The sequence below is a fragment of the Anoplolepis gracilipes genome, chromosome 6, assembly GCF_047496725.1.
Source record: "Anoplolepis gracilipes chromosome 6, ASM4749672v1, whole genome shotgun sequence".
Classification (NCBI taxonomy): domain Eukaryota; kingdom Metazoa; phylum Arthropoda; class Insecta; order Hymenoptera; family Formicidae; genus Anoplolepis; species Anoplolepis gracilipes.
The window spans coordinates 7,297,290-7,320,731 of record NC_132975.1 but is presented as its reverse complement, the minus strand read 5'-3'; the positions used below and the strand labels follow the sequence as shown (position 1 = coordinate 7,320,731).

Genomic DNA, 23,442 nt, shown 5'->3' with positions numbered 1-23,442 from the left:
TGGGTCAACCAGATTAATATTTGTTTGCGTAATTCCATATATTCACGAGATTTCAGATAGTACGGAAATTTCTCAAGTACCCAAACTTGAACAATTAGCGCGCATATAAATTGCGTTGCGTGTTTTTGACCCTACGGCTGTTTAGTTCACGCCAATATGTCATAGAGGCTAACCAAAGCATAATTAAACGCTTTACAACGCGACATATAAATGATTTTTACTTCTTAAAAAACTGATTATTACTTCTTAAGAAAACAATGTATCATACAAGTACTATAAATAAATAAAAAGAGAAAGATTTCTTGATTTAATTATTAAATTAAAATAAAAATATAAAAAGAAAATAAATTATTCTTATAGATTTAATAATTTTGTGAGAAAAAACTAATGTAATTTTTTTCTCAAAAATATAATCTTTAATTTTATTCAAAATAAAAATAGTTTATATGTAATATATCGATACTACATTGATATGTTCATAGTAACCTGTAATCTGTCAAATGTCAAAATTCTATAAATTCTCGTCCATTTAGATAGCATTTAGATACAATGATCTAAAATTAGATTGACAGTATCTCTACCTATAAATATATATACGTTCTACGTAGACAGATAGAATTGTTCGGATTACAGTATAATTGAAAGGCTTGAAGCAATAACGTGCTAACCTATACAATAGAAAGCCGTGTGAGACTGTTAGCTTATTCAGCTATCGATTTCATTATAGCCTCAATTAAAAACCCTTTAAAAGATAAAAAGATGTATTAGGAAAAATACCAAGTGTATAAGCTGAGATTTTATTGAACAAAATTATTATAATTTATACTTTCTTATCAAATATGTAATCATTTAACTACAATGTAATGTTTAATAAGAAAATATAAATTAAATTAATGTGACAGAAAATTATGAGATAAAAATTAAAAGCAAACACTATTAAAGCAAAAAAGTACAAAAGAATAATTGTGTGTGTATATGCGTGTTGTATTTACTATATAGCATATACAATACTACACTCGTAATACACTTTGTATGGAACAAATTAACAAGTATACAAGAATGTGCTGCTGTGAAGCACTTTTATGGCAGAATATCATTGTAGGCCAGCACTTCGAGTTTATCGTGAGCCTTTTATTGCGGTGATTATCTGCGACGTCGAGGGGCCGATCGGACCGTAAACCATGAAAGAGGCTAATGAGAAAAGGTAATTATGTTTGAGAGAGTCAGGTCGATTCGTGGGCGAGTAACCGTTAAATGTCACGCCTGGTGCGCGAGTGGAAATATTATTTTTAGTCGGTCACTATCGGCTGGAAACGGCGACGCGATAACCGTTTTAAAGCGATATCGGACAAGCGTGAAAAATTGTCGCGGAATTGGACTCGAAATCCCGGGTCGATGAGATTCCATCGATTCTTTTTTTTCCACAGACTAGCGATTATTTCATTTGATTTCCTCTCTTCCTTTCCCCCTCTCTCTCTTTCTCTCTCTTTGTTTTTCTTTTATATTAACAAACAAATAAATTTATACTTTTTAAACTAACGAGAAAATAATTAAACACACGCGTAAGGGAAAATTTTAAACAATATAATTATCGTATATATAAGAACAATATTGCATTATATAAAAATATTTATAACAAAAGATATATAAAACTAAGATAAAGTTTTTTTGAAACAACAACTTCTTTAACAACTTTTGAACTTGTATTTTTTATATAACAGAAAGTTTTTGCGACGTAATTTTAGTATATAACTATACTCCTCTCAATAGAAAAAGTTATTAAAAACATTTCTGAAATTATATATCAACCCAGATCATGATTAAATATGATAAATCAGCATCAGTTATGCAATTTATATTAATGACATAAAGTTATATGAAAAATGTAGAAAAAGAGAAAGAGAGAGAGAGAGAGAGAGAGAGAGAGAGAGAGAAGGATAGGAAGACCAAGAACCAAATTTCTGTCAAATGCAAGCTGAGATTTGACTGGAACTTAATACCATAGTTTAGAAGAGCATGTTAGCACCAAGCAATTGGGTCACTTCGTGGGCAATCCGACTTATTCCAGATTCGAAAGTTTCTCCAGATTGCCTTGCATATATAACCGAGAGTAATTGCATCAAAAATATGCTCGATTATGTCGCCCGCAGTTCTCATTTCGACCGAATATATTTGAATCTATTTAGTTAATTTCACATTTTTTATATGCGCTTGACATATTATTTTCAATATATGAATATAATAATTAAAAAAATCATCTCAATAGTATTCCTTTTTTAATAGATATAAACTCTTATGTAAATCCTAATCAATTTATTTTTAAACAAAATTTCCTATTAATGTTAAATAAGAAAAAAAATTAAGTTAAATAATCTATCAAAAATTTTTTTAAATGTTGATATTATCAGAAATTACTATTATACTGCGTGTGAAATTCTTGCTAATTTTTCGCAAGAAAAACGGCGCTTCGTATCGGCGCATGGCATTTATTTTTTGAAAACAACAGAGTGGATTCCAACGAAAAAAGTTGTTTTCTTGTGCTCAAAATCAAGTTTCGAAACTCTCTATTTGAAGCATCGACTCATCGCTGTCAATTTTTCTTTCCTCCTGATATGACCCCGCCCAAACCGGCCTTGTACACGGCCTCGGCCGGGCAGATCGATAGAGACATAGATGCCGGAAGGCCATGAAAAGATTCTATGGGAAAAGAAGAGTTGACATTGAAGAAAATGAGAAAATATATAAATACAAAAAAAGATAGAAGCATTGTACGAGTCAAATATAACATATTTACTGTCAACTTAATCAGCACAAAAATTACCGAAAGAAATCTCAATCTTTTATGTACAGACACTTGCTTCTTTTTAAATATAAAAATTAATATAAAAGTTGATTATGCAATCGAATTAAAAATAATAAAAATAAATATAATGCATATATTTTAGATTAATGTTTGTGTAAATTAAAGACACGCAAAATATGCATTATAGTCAAAATTAAGATAAATATTAATCTCTGTGTATTTGTAAATTAAAAAAACAAATTTCATTAATAAAATATACGTTTGATATATAACTTATATTTAATATAACAAACAGGCATGAAATGAGATAAAAATTAAAATCAAAACGCTTGATTTCATTTTCTTTGCTTCTCTATCTAAATTATTAGATTTGATAACCGCGATAAAGAGAAAAGGAGAGAGAGAGTTATAAGTTATACTACTTTTCATAATCTTTCTCATACACCTACTCAACTATGCAAATTAAAAAATTCTTACAAAATTATACACTTAAAGTAGGGCGAAAGATAGAGAGAAACGGCGAGATTTATTCTCTCCTGAGAATTACGTCCCTTAAGGACAATCAGAGATTCTATAAAACTTTCAAATAACATAACTTACGACTTGCTATAACTTAATTTTGAATCAAAATCAGATTCAAGCCAAATATACAAATTCTTAAAAATGATCAAATTGGAGTAAACTTTTAAGAAGATTAAACCTATTAAATTGTAACTAAATTACTGAAGTAAAAAGTGGAACAACATTTAATATAAATAGAAATACATTTTCGTTACATTTTCAAGATAATTTCTTTGTTCTAATAGAAGTACGGACCGATGACTTTTGTCTCCACGTTTTTCTCTTTTCTATTAGCAACAAAATGTAAGTAGCCGAGGCAATGAATTTTCCCGAAGTTAATGAATTTAACAGAGCGTTAACGCGGAAGTTAAGGAAACAATTTTTTTTCATTCGGTGTTTTTTTTTGGATCAGTGCGAGCAGTAATCCATCCCGTTGAGCTCATGAATTACAAATCAAACCATGTCGTCGCTGCTTGCCTGACAAGCGTCAAGCGTCTCGGTAAGACTGCGGAAATCATTTTTCAATGTTTCACGCTAATGACAAACGACGAGGATCACGCGCAACCATTGATTTCTCTATCTACACATTTTGTTCAACGAAGTCTGATGAAATTTGAAAAGGAAGTATATTAAATCTCGCAATATATCATGATATTTCAAGAATCTTAAAAAATATATTGCACGCCTTATTATATAATGTAAGAAAAATATGAAATATTTAGAATTTTGAATAGTTTATACTTTAAATTATTTTACAATTTATGCAAATCTCGGTAATGTTAGATTTTTTTACTTCTAGAACTCAAATTATTGGCAAAAATCATTTTTCGTAATTGCTTAATTATTAAACTAATAGTTTATTATAATTATAACAGATTTAGTACAGTTTTTCTCATTAAAGTTTTCTCATTTAAATGTTTAATAATAATTAATCGAGGGGTTAGTCACTGAAGTAATTTTTGTACAAGGGCTAAGTAATTCAGCGGCAATCCCAGCAAAATTTTGGGTAATCCAAGGTTATTTTTGGTAAATCTAAATAATCTTTAGCGTTAAAATAATTTAAAGTAAAATTTCTTTTTCAAAATTTATTTTTAATTTGAGATACTATTAGGTAATCTTAAGTAATTCGAGGTATAATTTAAGGGTAATCCGTATCAAAGGATAATTTTTGTACATTATAACTGTTAGTGACCAACCCCTCGTGATTAATGTAAATCAATATATATAACATTCACAATTAATATAATCTTAATATATTATAATATAACAGCAGAATACAACAAATTTTTATAATAAAATTTGACTATATAAAATATATGTGCAAAGTAAAATATTGCATTGATGTTGACAAAGATAAAATTTGCAAAGGATGCAATAAAGTTTGTGTATTTGTATAAACTATAGTTATTGTTAAAGACATGTATATTCGCGTTATCTTTGCGAATTTGAAAGTATAAATCATACATTTTTTGTTTTATTTGTTCTATCAACAAGATACGAGATTTTCCATTGAACAAGATATACGATAGATATTTTCGAGTAGAGCGCGAAGCACAGTAGAAAGGAAGAAATATGGAACGAGAGAGAAAACGAGATTGGATATTGGAGGCAAAACTATGGAGGCCTTACATTTCCGGAAATTTAGCGCGAAAGCTTTATTTGAGCTGCGAAAAATAACGTCGACTAAGGCTAAACTACGGAAATACGATTCAAAAGTGGCCGTTAAATAATAATTTTAGTCAATATTTTAAACGGAATACTATAAATTGTCGCAAAATTTAAAAAATTACTAAAGATTTATTATCGGATAAAATCATATATATTGCTTAATTATTCTTCTTATGTCAATTAATGCTTCTAATTAAATATTTATCAAAACTACTTTTAAGAGTCTCTTTCTGAGAAATAAATTTAATGTTATTTCGTTTATTTTGCAAATCACAGAAAGATTGTTGTCTCTTCATTTCAATATAATTGCAATTAAGATCCTCATATCTTTTATACATATAAGGAACCGTGCACAATATTAATAGTTAATCTATTAATTATATTAATTTTATATACATCATTACATTTACAGGATTCATTTGTAAATTCAATTGTAAATAATTTGCATTTTTTTACTGCATTTAGCGTAGATATCATTATTGGTTGGAACGTTAACAAGCAAGCGTAATTATGTATTCAACGACTAATTTCATTAAGTCATGTTCATTAAGTCATGGTCAATACAAAATGGAGATTTCGTGTTGGTGTAAAACATAATACAATATATAATACATATCATGTCAGCGATTTCAATCCTATCTCGAAGAAATTGTGTAAAAATATACAATTAATCACGCAGAGAAAAGAATAAGAAAAATGGCTGACCAACTTATAAAATGTTTAATGCTTCCGTAAAACAAAGTATTTTTCTGGCAAGGCTTACATATATGCCACGTGATACAAAATCGTAATCAATCTCGTGGAAAGTAGGTGAGGGTTGATAAAATGTAAAGAAGAGAAAAGAGCAATCTCTCTGCCTTTCAAAAATAAGAAATTTACGTAATTAAGGAGTGAAACATCGATATTTTTCATATTCATCAGTACTTGTCATAATTAATTAAACTGGTTAATGCTAGCGAACCGTTGTTTAATGTATCGTTAAGAAAAAATCAAATTACTTTAAAACTAAATTGATAATTTCAAATTGTTTGCGCTTTTATTTATATAACAATAAAATATATTAATTTATATATTTCTATGTTTTTATTGCTACAAAAATATCGATGAGACATAAAAATGTTTCTACCAAATTTTCTTCATTGAATCTCGATTAGTCTTAGCTCCAATTAATTGATATCGCTGCATTCCATTGTGTTGTATCTCTATTATTCCAATCACGAAATGCCAATACTAACAGCATGTACTTACAACGTTTAGAAAGCGAGAGAATTTTAAAGAACGCCGGAGCTCGAAGCTCAGAGGGTTAGCAACGCCTTGGTGAAAAGGGTCGGTGAGAAAATAACGTGATAATTTTCTGCCATCACCATTGCGACCATATGGGGTGCAATTTTGATTTTGGCTTATGGCCACTTAATAACTGACATAAACAAGTAAATTAGCTTAATACTGAAATGTATTTTTAGAGAAAAAAATATTTTTATATTTTTGTATATAGGCTAGAGATCTATCAAAGCCTACTCTTTTAGATTTTTAGATATAGTTGTATTTATATATTTTTAACTTATTAAATAATTTTAAATCAATTTTTTAAATAATTTTTTAAAATAATTTTAATTAATTATTTGTCATATTACAATCGAATTGTAATCGGAAATATAAAAGAATTCACAATAACAATTAGCCTGTTCGACATGATATTCAAGAATGATTAAACAGATTTAAAATATAATCAGAATGCATAAATCATTTTATTCTTTGGAGTTTTGTAGAACCGATGCGTAAGGCAATAAACTTCGACAAATCCCGCCGTCTGTATAATTTGGCAACAAATTTAGCAAATGTAGCCAATTAGCTATAATATTGCGGCCACTACGGTGTAAAACGGTTCAATGCATAATACAGAATGATGGACGACGGAGAAATTGGCCGCGCAATTATCAGCGTGAAGGGCTTTATGTCATATCATTTTATTTTTAACATAAAAGCAAATGTATTGTGATTCGTGAAAATATACCTATATAAATGATTAAAAAGACAAACGGTATGTTTATTCGACGAACCAATTACGATAATACTCCTGATTAAATGTGCAATACATTCATTTCGATAGATAATGATTAATATTTGACAATTAAACATTATTATATTGACAAAGATAATTTCAAAACGTAATATCAAGAAAACTTATCTTATTTTTTTAATTGTTTTTTCTTAAACATTTTATTAAAAAATTATAATTCGCGTAATATAAACATGTGTAAAATTTTGATTATTATATCAATAATAAGATACGTAATACGTAGAAAATTAAGAATGAGAAAATAAAAAGAAATCAGAAATTATGGGGGAAAGTAAACGTTATAGCTTTACAGTCTTACAGTTTGTAGTTTTCTCTTTAATTTAATTTGCAAACAACTCTTGCAGCTTGTACGCTGTGCAACAGAGAGAGAATAGAGGCGATTTTGTAGGAAATAAGATAATGATTAATGTTTGACAATTGCACATTATATTGACAAAGATAGTTTCAAAACGTAATATCAAGAAAACTTATCTTATTTTTTTAATTGTTTTTTCTTAAACATTTTATTAAAAAATTATAATTCGCGTAATATAAAACATGTGTAAAATTTTGATTATTATATCAATAATAAGATACGTAATACGTAGAAAATTAAGAATGAGAAAATAAAAAGAAATCAGAAATTATAGGGTTAAAGTAAACGTTATAACTTTACAGTCTTACAGTTTGTAGTTTTCTCTTTAATTTAATCTGCAAACAACTCTTAGATCTTGCGGTTTTCACGCCGTACAATAGAGAGAGAGAATAGAGGTGATTTTGTAGGAAGTGCACTGAGCTGAGAAAAAAAGCGCGCATTAACATGACTGGAAAGTCTGTGTTTTGGCGATACGCCAATCACAGACTTCTCGACACGGCAAAGTGTTTGTCGATGCCTGCAATCCCTTCTCTTCTCTGCACTACCTTCCGACCTATTTTCCGCCCTTAAGGTACGCATCAACGTCACTTTAAAGCCACCTCGTATTAAACTTCGCGCGAACGAATCTTCGATAGTATCTAGAGTTTTTAATCCCCGGAAAAAAATCTTTAAAAGCGACAACGGTTAATTTTTTACATCATCGTTTACCGTCATTGTCTTTGATCAACACAATTTTTTATTCATGTGCTATATTAGTTACTTAACCGAGAAGAGCTGTGCATTTCTTTGAGATTGTTTATTATTTAAACAAAAGAAAGAAGAATATATAGAATCTAAAATTGTGTTGAGTCTAAAATTAATTTCAACTAAATTTACTTGAAAGTCTATTATAATTGATTTAATGACATTAAAATAATTTCATCAATTTAAAAATATATAACATTAGAAGATCCACTGTTTCGAAATATAACATATAAATTTTCAAATTATATATAAATATTATATAAAATAATAAATTATATAAAATAAATAAAATTGTTTAAGTGAAAAGCACATAAAAAATATAATATAGAAATACTTTAATATAAAAAGTTACAGAAAATATATAAATAATTTAATGCAATGTGCAATTCAAATGAACAAAGATTTTATAGAGAGAGTTTATAACTGAATCTTTACATCAATGCCTACATCAAGACGATGCATTGAGCATTATAAAACTTCAATCAGAATAACTTCAGCTTCAAATAAAAGTTTGTTATAACATCTCACTGTATTTTACATTATATTATCTCGTAATTTTGCTTTTCTCGAGGATTCTCCTTTTATGATCTCCCGAGGATCTCGCGCTCATAGTGTATAACGTATAGACTCGAGAGATTTTATTTTCGGAGCTCAATGACGACGGATACAAAACTCGAGGAACTTCGCCCTTGTACTTATTTTTTACGTGCACACCTTAATCCACCCCCGTCTCGCGACCTAAATAAACTCTCGAGGAGAAGCGGCCGCGCCTGTGCGTTTTAAGAAAAAAACTTTCCTCAAAAGAAAGAAAGAGAGAGACTACGATTCGATCCCGAAAAGAAATAGCATTGTTGCTCTTATGTATGATATGATTTACACGACGCACGCACGCACGTGTCGTGTAAAATTAATCGAACAATCGTGGAAACTTTCGCTTTCTTTAAAGAAAGATGAATATTCGTCGATTTGGCAAAGCTCAAAATCCCGTAAAAAAATCTGATATTATCAGTTTGCCCCTTAGACTAAAGGGATTTTTCAAAAGAGATAACCCTTTTTATCCTTATGCTATCCGTCGTATAACCCATTCTTTCTCCTAAGCTCGTTCTTGCGGAAAGTGGACACGTCCATCGATTTGCGATAATATGAATGTGTCAGACGAATCGAAAATGATTCCAAATTCCTCAAAGAATTCCTCTGTTTCTAAAATTTGATTCGTTTTATTTTACGACATCCTACACGTATTTGAAAAAAATTACTAGATATTAAATGAGAGTACGTACAACAAAATTTAGATTGTATAACAGTATGCATATAACATTATTAAGATAAACATATTTATATACATTTTGCAATATGTATATAAATATTTTCATCTTAATAACATGGTATGAAATAATTTGTATTATGTCTCTCGAGTCACTTAATTTTTAATTAACGCCTGTTGATTCATATTTTACTATCCATTATTTCCGATTTGTGCGCAATTTTGTATATGCATCACGTATTATAATATAATCATGCAGTTGCCTCAGGGCACATTACATCCATAGCGGCTTTAGCAGTAAAGCTGCATGCCCGAGCCATTTTCTCTCGATAATTTCTCTCTAAAAAATTTGTCACGCTCTCGTTGTTTTGCGAGACAAATAAATATCGACACAGAAATTCCGATCAGAGTACGACGAAAAAAAGTTAAATAATATATATCACGTTTGCTAAAATATACTATAATATATTGTAATATCGTGAAAATATATTTTCACAATTTAAATTATCAAATCAATATCAAATATTGCGAAAGAAAGACAGCGATAAACGTGTATCATACAATGGAAATTTATTTTACAGTAAAAATCTGCATAAAATCAATTAAAAATCAACATGTGTTACGGTAAAAATTTATCAATAATTTTTGACAAATTTATAGGAAGGAAATATGACTTTACATTTATCAATAAATATATTTATTCTGCTAAAGATTCAAAATTTTTACATGCATTATCATTTAGATAGTGTACGATCGCGAAACGCATCTAGTTGTCATATCGAACGCAACTTTCATTCACGTCGCGACGCGAATTCACACTCGATAGATTCCATTGGCGGGAGATTGGCCGATAGAGTGCACCGAGTAGATTGAATAAGGCACTGTGATACGAAACTCGTTGAGATCTGGGAGACTGTGTCCCACTTACAGCAGACTGAATAACGTCACTCGGCCGGCATTCTCAGGATCTTAAATAGACCCTTTAAAGGCTCCTACATTTCTCTTTTCATTGTTAAAGTCTCATTTACGACGACCGTTATCCGCTTCACGTGAACTTGCAACAACGTTTTACCTCTAGGAGCCATCGATAAACGCATTTTATGCATCCAAAGTAATCGCTTTAATTTTAATCGCGCATAAATTTAAAATATTTACATGAAGATAAGACAATAAAGGTAGACTTAGATTGCGCTGATAGACTTAGTACCGCAATAAGTAAAGTTTCGTAGTATGTGATTTAATGCCCAAGAAAGTTAATACCCAACTTGTTAGATATTCACGATACTCCCGTTATATATTACTTAATTTTCTCGACATTGGATGGTGTTAAACTTTCGTCGCCTTTCTCCGCTTTAAATTCACTTTATGATATTAATATCTTTCTCTCTTTTGTTTTCTGAAGAAAAAGATTGTTGACAGAGAAATACAAGTATTTATTTAATCGTACTGCACATTTTAAATTCAACGGATTAAACTGAAAAATATCATGACTTTTTTCCGACTGACATAGCTACGTCCACAAAAATGATAATTTTTCCTATATCATGCACAAAGTATGTTATATCGTATATGCGAAATAAAAAGCATTAAAAGAATTCCTAATGAACGAATCGTGTCCATGACGATAAATTCGCGGCACTGACCACAGACGCATGTTAAATTAAATTTGCTCGCTTTACCATATGCCACACATGAATTTCTCACAATCTCCGTTCTAGATCCGCTCTCACCAGCTGTTCCACACTTTTGCATTATAACGTCCATCATTGAATTCACACGTATGTGTAAAAGATGTGTGCGTAAGATACGACGGGTTATTGCACTAAAAATAACGCGGTTGAATAGCGCTGCATAAATTACGCGACCAGCTACTCGAGAATCGCACCTTGTTGTACGCTGGTGATGCACGCGATGCTTGTTTCGAGAAAGGTCGAATAAATTTTCACGCGGCCTGCAGGTCGAAGCAATATATGAAACGAGGCAAGAAGACAATTCTGGGAACTTCATCATTTACTTAAATGTGACCGCTATTTTCTTATGGCCGTTTTTATTGCCATCTCAAATGTGTTGACCCGTTTATTAGTTTACAGTTTATAAAACTTGGTTTATATTGAAACGTATTTCTCGAAAAAGAAAGAGAACATTATTAAGTTATGACAATCAAAGAGAAGAATATATAGAAATATTTCTACAAGATTCTATTTCTGTTCACGAAAAATATACGTACTTATTTTTATTTATAGAAACCGTTTGTATAATCAATACTAGGCCTATTTCCAATTTACATGTGCCACTAAATGATACATTCAAAATTTATTCAAATCATTGTAAGTATAAATTGTAAGTATATCATTGTAAGTAGGTATACATTTTCTCTAGAAAGATAGTATCATGATTATATAAAGTGTTAGTGAAAAATTAAGTCATATAGTTTCGATTGCAAAAATGATTTCAACTTATTTTAACTTTTTAGTTAATTCGATAAATCTGTGCTTCGCATACGCGTAAGATAATATCTGCGTTTTTAATCAAAATAGATTTGAACGTTGAAAAATTAAAAATATAGTTATAGAATTGGGGCGTCTCGTCAATATACGAGGCACGTAAAATCCCTATGATAAGCGAAAAGTTTCGCGAAACTAATCCCGCACATGCTTTCATTTGGGAAAATTCTCGCGTAGTTTTTATACCACAATTTTCTCCTTTTTTTAACCCATGTCCACGTAAGCCTTGATCGAAGTTAATTCGTATCGACAGACCCTATTTGGTCGTTATAGATTAAAAAAGGATCACTAGAGGTACAAACTAGGCGAACCCTCGAAGCACCTGTTGATCCTTCTCGTTAAAGTTTGAAGGAAGTGACCTGTCCTGCAGACACGCAAGATAAATTCTAAGGCAGCTCTGACAGACGAAAAAGTAGCAGATAGCAAATACATACATTATCGGCTTTGCCAACAAATCAGATTTTTTCTACTCGGACCTGGCATGAATATACATTACATTATCCATTAAATTCGAATCTATGCCGAGATTATCTTTAGCACTATTTTACGAGCTTCGCGCGTGTCCGGTGGTTTAAGAAAACCTTGGCGTTCTACGGAATTTAGCGCTTACACATCATCTACATGAAAAACACAAGATAGTTTTACATATAATTTACGTGTAATTTGCATACAAAGTATCTTTTGACTATTGACATGCTCTTCTTTTTAAATTCTGAAGGAAAACTAAAAATAAGTTTTTGCCATATGAGACAGCTATATGTATAAATACTACAACAATTAAAGTATCAAACTTTCAAAATAAATAAAATAATAAATAATATTCCTTGAGAAGTTTTAAATAAATTTTATAAATCAAGTTAAATTAGAGAATTGCAAAATTAAACATTGAAATACATAATTTACACAAACGTGTTTTCATCTTTAATACTAAAAATTATGTCAAATTGACCGATTTTAGTATTATAGTCACAGATTTATTTCTATTATCATGTGTATTTTTATGTCATTTTTATGGAAGATTCATCTTTAAGAAAAAAAATACGACCTACATCTGTCAATTCAACTATCATCAGTGTTAATTCACCTTTTCTTTCTCTAAGTGCTCGCATTCAATGATCGATACGAACTGCACAGAACTTTCCAACTTCCCGCATTATAACATTTTCGAAATAGTCTGGACGTCGTCCAGTATTTGACAACAATGTAAAGAAAAAGTGCTGCCGACGGAACACGGTTTAGATAAACCTGTTTAAAATTGCGCGGCTGGTAACAAGTAGGTGCAACTATACCAGGCGGTCCCCGGTGACTCGAATTACAGCATGATTGTCAGCTGTCCGAGCGAAAACGCAACAAAAATACATTGGCATAGATTCGGTCGGATAAAAATAGCGGCCGTGTCGTGAAATAGAAGAAACAAACGGCGCTTCCGAAGCGTCGCTCGCAGGGGCGAAAGAAAAACGTCCGAGACTTTTCCGCGCTCGATTCCGATAACGAGCCTAGAAAGTAAGAAAGGAAACGCTTAACGAACGCAGCGAGATTTTATGAGGCACTAAATTCCACACGAATATGGTACTTTTAGGGCACGCTAATTTTTCCGCCGGACGGAATTTATTACGCTCGTTATCCGATAGATTGGATAATTATTCGGCTCATAACGAAATCGTGCTTTATATTATAGATCGTGAATAATCGTATATAAGCTTGTTATATAATGAACGTCGTGCAAATTAATTTGCCTTTTTCTAAAAATATTATAAAAAATCGAATTTATCAAACGTATAATAATTCAAAAAAAATCAAATATGACAAAAAACAGATATGCAAATCAGTCTATATTCAAATCTATACTTATATATGTGTACATACATATATATATTCTATATAAACCGTATATAAATGATTTTAAACTGACGTAAGTTGTGTATCAACGCTATAAAAAATAAAGAATATAAAACCTCAAAGTTCTAAACAAAATCTCAAGTTTTTTATAAATCCAAATTTTTAATTTTAAAAAATTTTAAGATTTATGAGTTATCCAAGTGCCCTCAAAGTAACAATAATTCGAGAAAAGAAACGCGACAAAGCTAGCATTACCGAAATAATTCAAAGCGTGCGAAATACGAATTGCCAAAGTTTCGCGCAAAAAGCTATACAGAGACAAGGGATTGCAACGATCTCGTTAAAAAGTTATAATGACGCTAAAGTTGGTCGCCAGATTGTGTCGAACACTCGAACTCTCATGCTTCGATGGACAACTCACTTACGTATCATATGCACATAACTTATCGCATTATAAATACACTATATGCTATACTCTATTGCTGTGTTGAGAGGGTTGTAAGAGCAAAATTTGCATGAATCGATATATCGAACAGTTCTCTCATGTGAATAACTTTTCAAATTCAACATCTATGATATCATTTTTTTCGTTTTATAATGTGTTTCCAAACATTTTAAAAAATTATTTTAAAAACTCATCTTATTTCTTATTCTTAAAGATAACAAGTGTGTTTAAATAAAATTGTATAAATTATAAATATTATATAATAAGATCAATGACATGTATAAATTGACATGCAGAAAAAGAAAAAATGTGGAAAAAACATTGCAATTGCAATGCTAGAACGCAATTTCTAATGAGCGTACGAGATTTAGTATGATTCGCCCTTAGAAAAAAAAGCACAATTTATAATTGTTCCAACGTTAATAGTTGTGCGATTTTTACATCGATTAAAATAAAAAAATAATAATAATAAAGGAAAGATTTGAAAAGAAAAAGGTTTGAGAAACAAATGTTGACGTGCAAAGATTAATAAATAGAAATAAACAGTAATAAACATGTACTTGCAGCAGTATGATTTTTGCAATTAACATATAAAAAATTTATATCAAAATAAATTCATCAAGTAAATAAATAATAATAAAAAAGGAAAGATTTGAGAAATAAAACGTTTGAGAAACAAATGCGCAAAGATTAATATATAAACATGTATCATACTTGCAGCGATATAATTTTTGCAATTGACATGTAAAAAATTCATCACAATTCATTGTAACAAATTCAATAGGAAACAATATTTACCCCAGCGTAGTCATCGTGACGATGGTGTACCAGAAGGCGGATGGTATCGAGGTGAAGTTGGTGCCGTCGACGTTTTTCTCCGCGTAAAACATGACGGTGGCGAAGATGATGATGGCCATCGCGAGCGAGAACACGAGGAAACCCAGCTCGGAGGCGCAGGACTTCAGGGTGTAGCCCAGAATTCGTAGTCCCTGTGAGTGGCGCGAGAACTTGAATATACGGAACACGCGGAACACCCGTAACGTCACGAACGCGCCCGATACGTCGTCGTTGTCGGTGATTCCGAGCCCGATATAATAGGGCAATATCGCGACCACGTCGATGATCGACATCACGGAGCGCGCGAACTTGCACCGGCTGGGCGCGGCGAACAGCCTCAGCAGGTATTCGGCCGTGAAGATCATCACGCACGCGGTATCGAGGCAGAAGAACACGATCTTGTATCGTTCGCCGCAAGAGAGGGTGCCGGCGCGACCCGGACGATTCCCGCACGGCACGGTCTCCACCACGTTCGCCAGTACGCTCACAGCGATGAAGAATCCGGTAACGTAGTAGAAGACTAACGCGGCGGTGGAGATATGCGGATTCTGGAATGCCCGCCACATCTTCTGCCGGATATCGAGCAGTTGCTGAAGGGTCTGATCGCCATTCTCGCTCAGTTTGTCATCCATCAGCCGTTCGGCGTTCTCACGCTTGCGATCCCGATAGTCCTCGTAGCAACAGTCACCGATTACATCCGGCAGGATACCGAAGAACGCCAACTCCTCGTCGTAGCTCGTCAGGCATTCGTGCTTCGGATAATGCAACTTGCCGGTTCTATAATAATTGAGAATGTGCCGGAAAATGTCCGGGTCTCGGTCAAAAAAGTACTCCTTGCTATCTTCGTCGTAGAAGAACTCGCGCTCGTTCGAACCGAGCAACGTATCCGGATATTTCTCCAGAGTGTTACGCCACGTCTCGAAGCGACGGCCGCTCACGTTGATTAGCAGTTTTTCGTCATCGGCCTTGCGCCGATCCTTAGGTATCGGCGGCGGTGGCAGTGGATGTGTGGCAATCGGCACCCAGCCGATCGCCGCAGCCCGGGCAAATGGCAACCACGCTGCCACCGAGGCCATACTTGATGGTGGAATCTTTCTTCAGGATAGCGGAAGAGCTAGTATCGATATTACTCGAAACTTCGGCGGTATTCTCGGCCTTGCCGAATCGACTCTCACGATATGTCTGCAGATCTTCGCTCTTTCTCTCTCTCTCTCTCTCTCTTTCTTTAGAATGGCGATCTAGAGCTACGACAAATCTAAAATCCACGATTTGAGTCGCATCGATTCTATTATCGCAAATAATTTCTTCGAGTAAAAGTGAGATTCTTCGATTGAATAGAATATATTTTTTTTTCGCCGGTTCGGCATTTATAAAATGAAATTTATGACACCGCTCAAATGTTCGTCAATATCTCGATATCTTGATCTCTAAATACCTTTCTTGCAATAAACTTGAAACGATTTTTTGCATTTGCAACTGGCAGCTCTCCAAAGATTTCTTCTAAGTTCAGATCCAATAAATTCTTTAAAATTAAAGATCTTCTCTCTCCCTCCCTCCCTCTCTCTCTCTCTCTCTCTCTCTCTAATTTATGGCAAACACGCCACTTCTTGCCTCGGCTCTTCTTAGGTCAGCTTAAGCTGACATTCGTTTGATTCATGCTTCTTCAAGTCCGCCGCGCGATCACTAGTATGACTATTAGCCTACATTTCTCAAAGAATCACGCTGCTAATCTCTATTTTTAATTCAAGTTCTTCTCAGCTTCTAAACCGTTTCTCTAGCCCGATCTTAATTCTCTTACATTTTAGAACTCTACTTGCTACGTCTTCCACGCGATCGGCAACCGTTCTACTTCCATCTATTTCTTTACTTATTTATCTACGAATCTATTTATTTATCTACTCGTCGTGGTTACATTTAATCTTTCAAACGAAGTTCTTCCCTTCCAGGGAATAAATTTTCAATTTCTTCAAAAATTTCTTGTCGTCGTTTTTGCTCTTCAAGATGCAGATATTGAAATCAAGACTTTGCCGTATTTGTCGTCATAAGTTTCGCGCGTCGCAATGATATCCCGAAGAGACGCATTAACAATTGGCTAAGCAACATTTGCCTCTCTTACGCTGCGACGACGACAATGACGACTTAGGCGTTGGCAGCCTAAGATCGGGCACCAGCCCGAGGTTCGTCATTTCACGCCTGGCATTCTTCAAGGAATTTCTCTCCTTCCGTATTTCCTTCTTGAGAAAAAAAAATGAAGCTTAACGAAATGAGGACCGCCACGTAGCAGCAAAGCACGAGTCGAACGGAGACGCGCGCCGGGCTAACCAATCGTGTTCTGGCAACGTGCCTTCCACCATCATCGATAGTCGCACGATAGCTCTTCGTGGTGCTCTTCGGAAATATCGCGCCGGAAATCTTCCACCTGTTTCGGCTCGCTTGGCCACCGTGTGACAGTCTGAGCTTGAATCTCCGCCAGCAAGCACCTAAAACACTACATTCTCGAGCTTGCAAGCTCTTCGTCCGAACCTTACGTAAATTTTTCGAGTGCACTCTCCAAAAAGGCGATTATTGACGACATCGTTCGTCAATGAAATGGACTCGATACGTGATCCTATCGAGTCGGGAAAGCTTTATCAGTAACAAGTAACAAAACTTTTTTTATTAACGATGAGAAGGCTCGTTTCAAAGGCTGAAGATGATTACGCGACAATAAATTCAGAATTGCGAAAAGACTATAGTTTCTTTAAAATTTCTCTTCAGATAAAGCTCATGTATTATTATTATTATTATTATTATTATTATATATAGAGAGCTATTTACAAAATATTATTTAAGACACTATGTATCGAGATGTCAGCTTCCTTCAAAGCGCTGTCCGCTCGTGAATGCCAGCTGGCTAAGGATGAGAAGAATTTCTTGCTACGAAGCCTTTAGGTATTATTACCCGGGTGAACAATCGTAAACTCGCTCACTCGTTCACGAAATTGAAATTCGCAGAGATAAAGCCTCGCTGAAGCTGCTTTTAGAATAGAGGAGAAAATGCTTACGAGTAGACACCAAACAGTCAACGAAAGAAGAGCGTTCGCAGCTTCCCGGCCTGCTTTTTTAAAGTTTTGCCATGCTTCGCGTTAGAACAAAAAGAGAGCCCGTTTGTCATTCGATCATCGAGCACTTTGACAGCGTACGCGAATTTTCTTTTCGATCGCGCAAGAGTCTGTTCCGCGCAGCGTCTATCTTGGTATGGTCCCAGACTTCTTCCTCGTGGCTTTCCTCGCAATCGCCGGAGCGCGATCACAAAATTCTCTTACGCAAGTGACGTGCGTGCTTCTCCCGCGACGCATCCAATCTGTCAGACTCTACACGTACATTCCTCGCGACGAGTCGACTCGCCGATCCCGGAGACACTCCGGGAAGCGCTCCAGTTGGTCAAAAGCCTCAACGACGACGGTATTTCCCCCGAGAAGGTAGCGCGTCTCCGCAAGCTCCGGCACTGTGAGCTCGCACGTCGATCTTCCCCCTCAGGCGTCCGTCTCGGCTATTCTCCGTAAGCTTGCGCACACTACGATCTGCATGAAGCCCGGCTGATGCTACTTCATCCACGAGTACACGGCTCTCTCGCGTCGCTCTCCCTAAAGCTTCTCCGTCGCTTCGCCCGCTGCGGGATGCGACGCGTCGCACGCGCGAGCAGTGCGTACGCGCGCGTGGCTGCGCGCGCGCGGACACCCTCGTGTCTATACGTGGCGGCCGTGTACGTGTATAATAAGCGTGTATGTATTATGTATGTTGTGCGTGTGTGTATGTGTGTGTGTGTGTGTAATGCGCCTTTGCGCGCGCTGCACCGTCGCAAGCACCCACGCTGTAGCACCCGCTCGATGAGTTGGCCGCTCGCGACTGCCAGAGCTTAGTCCCCGGCACCGAGTTTATGTGATTCGCTGGTGGTGCGGTGGTGGTAGCCCGGCACCTCCAGAGAGAAGCGTGGCTCTCGTCGCGCCTCGCAGAAGAGAGACCGCGTCGCAGCAGCGCCGAGAGAGCGCGGAGCGGTCACCTAGCCAAGGTCTAAATTGATTTTTACGGCGGTGGCGGTGGTGGCGACGCGCGTCGGCGTCCCGACGTGGCAAACGTTTCCCGTTGCCCGGGCAACCCCTCAATGATGACGTCATAGTTCCCACCACCATCCCCGTCGTCGTCTTTCCGCCTCCGGTCTCCGGTCTCCGGTCTGCCGCCGCTGGTCCCCATATTTCCACTTTAGCCTACTTACGCTTTGAGGAACGCGGGCTTTCAGCTTCACCCGCTCGCTCCATTCGCATGATTCTCTTAATGAGAGGGAAAGAGAGAGAGAGAGAGAGTGACAAAAGGTATTCGCCGCGGAGTCTTCCTCTTCTTTTCACATAAACTCTCGTATTTATCGTCCTGTTGCGGTTTCTCCTACATTTGCATTCATTCATTCTTTGTTCTCATTACTGGCGTGTTGTTTGTTACGATTTTTCGCACAGATCCCATCCTAAACTCTTCGTGCGCTCTTGTCGACAAAAATCCTCTTGTCATTTTGCGCGATCAATCTTCTAGTACGCGCGAATCATCCTCGTATTTATCTTCTCTCTACACTTATTTTTAAAAAATCTTATTTATTATTTATATATTTTAATATAAAACGATATTTATTCTAGTTTATTCTACTATTTTCTCACATAAGCGTACCCACTGTAATCGAGCTTACTCCGGACTTACAGCCAGTTAAGTTTATCTCCTCAATTAACTTTTACCTTGGCTTTTTTATATTACATTATTGTTATAAACTAAAAGACAGAGAAATAAATACCTCTCATATCATTTTTTTCAGACGATTAATTTAAAGTTGAAAAGAATTGAATCATTATTCTATTTCTACTTAATTCGCGCGCGTACAATAAACGTAGTAAATAAAGTAAAGTGGTTTTTATGTTACTTCAATATCTCGTGCTCGTTAATGCTGAAGGAACAATTATACAGCTAATCCAGTCCTATTATCTCCTTGTTTCTTCTCATCTTCCGTTTCCGAGGTGAACAATGGCTTTCCATTCTGTCTGTTTCTTCCGTTACTTACTCTACCTACGCGTATTATTCGCCAAGCCTAATCCTATTCGCTTCGATGTTCTTTTCGTTTACTTTTCTTATATTTCTACCGTTCCGCTTCAATCGGTATCAATCACCATACTTACATCCTATCCTTTTATATTTTCTGCTTGAACTATACTTTCGGATTATTTGTTCCTCTCTTTTTATCAATTTTTCTTCTCTATCTCCGATATTTCTGTCATCTTTTATTCTTACATTTTTCATCCTTTCCATGTATCCTTATTATTATTTAATCTTAATTTTACTTTAAAAAAATTTTAAATCGTGTGACAATAATGCTTATTTAATTGATGACTTCAAAAAAGAGTAGATGCTTTCAATTTCTCGCCGCTTTTTCCATTAAATTCTGCTGTATCATTTTCTGCTCGTTACCATCGAGCCAACTCTATAGATCACGACTAATCTCTGTTTTTTCTCGTTTTTTTTTCATCTGACAAACGCGCCAAATAGAAATAAAAGATCCTCTTTTTCTTTTTTTTTCTTCACTTCTCTTCGGTTTCATTATTGCAAGTCTCACACGTCTTCCTTGCTCATCCGCTAAGTGTTGCGTTATTTTTCAGTTTCCTATTAGTAGTGAGACAGACGCTTCGTTTAAACTCCATTCATCCGTCTTCAACAGAATAACGCGCAGTTAGCTTCATGTTTCTCTTCCTTGTTGTCAAGCAGTCTGATAGCTCTTCGTTGAGGCAAAATAATGCATAATAGGTTTTCAATCGTCACCATTGATTAATTCACCATCGTCACCATTAAGCAATTCAGTGTAATGTTTGAAAATACGAATTATACACGAAAATAAATGATTTAATATTGATTAAAGAATAACGCAATTTTGATTGTATAATAAATCGTATATAATTATTAAAAAGATAAATGCGAATCTGAATTTCATAAACTTTAATGTGCTGACTTTTACTTGCCATTTTTACAACTTTTATTTTTTGATAATATTTATTATTTATTTAAGAAATTCGCTTCTAATTACAAGCGTAAAATAAATAACAGACAGTAAAGAGGAAACAAAAAAAGCGAAGAAACGAATACCGCGCCGTTAGGTAAATTCTTGACTGTAATGAACGTGCAAAATAGTACATCTTGAAAATGAAAGTATACATCTTCCGGTTTAGGTCAGTATAACTTTACTCCATAAAATATCTCTTTTCTGAAAAATTTCGTGGAATATTCAGCAAATAACCATAAAAACTTTGCAATGGATGTGCCATGTTCCAAAAGTAATACAGATGGATTAAAAAGATGAATATTAACATTGTATATCCATAGCAAAGTTTTTATAGCTATTTGCTGAATATTCCGCGAATTTTTTTACAAAAGAGACATTTTATGGAGTAAAGTTACTGACTCAAACCAGAAGATGTACACTTTCATTTTCAAGATATACTCTTTTGCACGTTCATTATAGTCAAGAATTTACTTGACGGCGCGGTATTCGTTTCTTCACTCTTTTTTTTCTTTTTACTGTCTGTTATTTATTCTACGCTTGTAATTAGAAGTAAATTACTTAAATAAATAATAAATAATAAATTAAAAAAATAAAAGTCATAAAAATGCAATTAAAGTCTTCACATCAAAGTTATGAAATTTAATTTCGCATTTATCATACATTCTAATAATCATATCCAATAAATATACGATATATATATATATATATATATATATAAAAATCCTTTTCAAAATAGCTATTATTCCAAAAGTCGGTTTTCTAAGTTACTAATAAATAAACAAAATTGCGAAAAAATGCTGAAATTAAAAATAGGATGCTTAAATATAATATGTCAATCATGCATAATCAACATTTGTTGATAAATTTCATGTAAATTATACTAAAAACATGTAACAAAATATTTTTACTCAATACAAATAAAAATATTAATTTAATACGATTATTAATTTAATACGGTATATTTTATTTCTTATTTTCTAGAACAAAGTTTAGTTTAAAACGGAACGCGCATGTTTATTATATATCTCTTTTTTATATATCTTTTTTATATATTCTAGAATTAATCATAGATATACAATAGTAATTTCAGATAATTTACCGCCATCAAAAAAATCCTGAAAAATCGCCAATAAAAAGGTAGATTATATACGAGAAGTAAACTAGAGTTGGAACACAAAGCGGCGGAAATAGCGATGCGCCGCAATATGGTCTTTTTCCAGTGGATTTTGCAAATACAACTCTTATTCGGATCTGCGGCCGTGTATTTTCCCGAGTATTTCCTGCAAACGAGGATCTGTCTCTTTTCTGTATTTTCTCTTTTCTCTCCATTCTTTTTTCACACAGAACTTTTCAATTAACGTCGTATTTCCCTATGTAATCGACGATGTTTTTTGTCGACAGTTTTTTGCTATCGTTATTGCGGCGAAAAAGACAAAGAGAAAATTTACATCATTTCACCGATTGTATATATTATTGTACTATAAATTAAAATAATCGCGTTTTAAAAAAAATTTCTGCAATAAATAAAATTATATTATATTAAGTAAATTTTATGATTAATATGCAACTTTTATTTATTTATCTAATTATTATTTATCCATTATCGAAATATCCCATTTGCAAGTAACAACTGAAAAATTTGGATCATTAATATTCATACATAAAATTATTAATGCACGCATATATGCACATACATATATGCGCTTATATATGTAAAGCCTTATTATTTACGGAGAACATTTTCACAACTTGCATAAAACACACATTTATTAAGTAAAAGAAGAAAACAACGAAAAGTAGAAAAAAGAGATTTATATTATATATTATATATGAGATTAATATATTATATATATATATGTATATTATATTATATATGAAATGTTTATATCATACATAAAATGTAAAATTGTATATTGTCGTTTTGTAATAAAGAAACCATTGTTTAAATAAATCTATTCAACGTATATTAGAATATTTTCTATAAAATAGCACGAGAAACATACGAATATATTTTTGCAATAAGATCTTTTCGTGATACTTTGCCAAAAACAACATTACTAAACATTAAAAAAAAATCATTTGCTTTCATAGCTAGCGAATCTGGCCTCTTTTATCCTTAAAGATCAACACGAATTAAAGACGTGAAATTATTCGACAGGAACAAAGCCAAGCTACCATCGGAGCTGCGAAATACCCAGCTAATTGCACCGAGTCCACTGCTAAGCTGGTCGTTAAAAATCCCAAATCTTTCCTTTCTTTTTTTAATCCGTAA

The 23,442-nt window shown here is 33.8% G+C and overlaps 1 protein-coding gene across 9 annotated transcripts in view; it reads right to left on the bottom strand.

Annotated features, from left to right (window-relative positions):
* Shal (potassium voltage-gated channel protein Shal) overlaps nucleotides 1-19,115 on the bottom strand; it is a 114,918-nt gene extending 95,803 nt beyond the window's left edge. For 8 of the 9 annotated variants that reach the window (XR_012046964.1, XR_012046962.1, XR_012046963.1 and 5 more), the window contains exon 1: nucleotides 15,062-19,115. Coding sequence is in view for 5 of the 9 variants with exons in the window: in XM_072894913.1 (XP_072751014.1) it covers nucleotides 15,062-16,176 (1,115 nt within the window). In the remaining 4 variants the exon portion in view is untranslated. The remainder of the gene's footprint in view (nucleotides 1-15,061) is intronic. The other variant, XM_072894912.1, reaches the window with a different exon arrangement.
* Nucleotides 19,116-23,442: the final 4,327 nt, after the last annotated feature.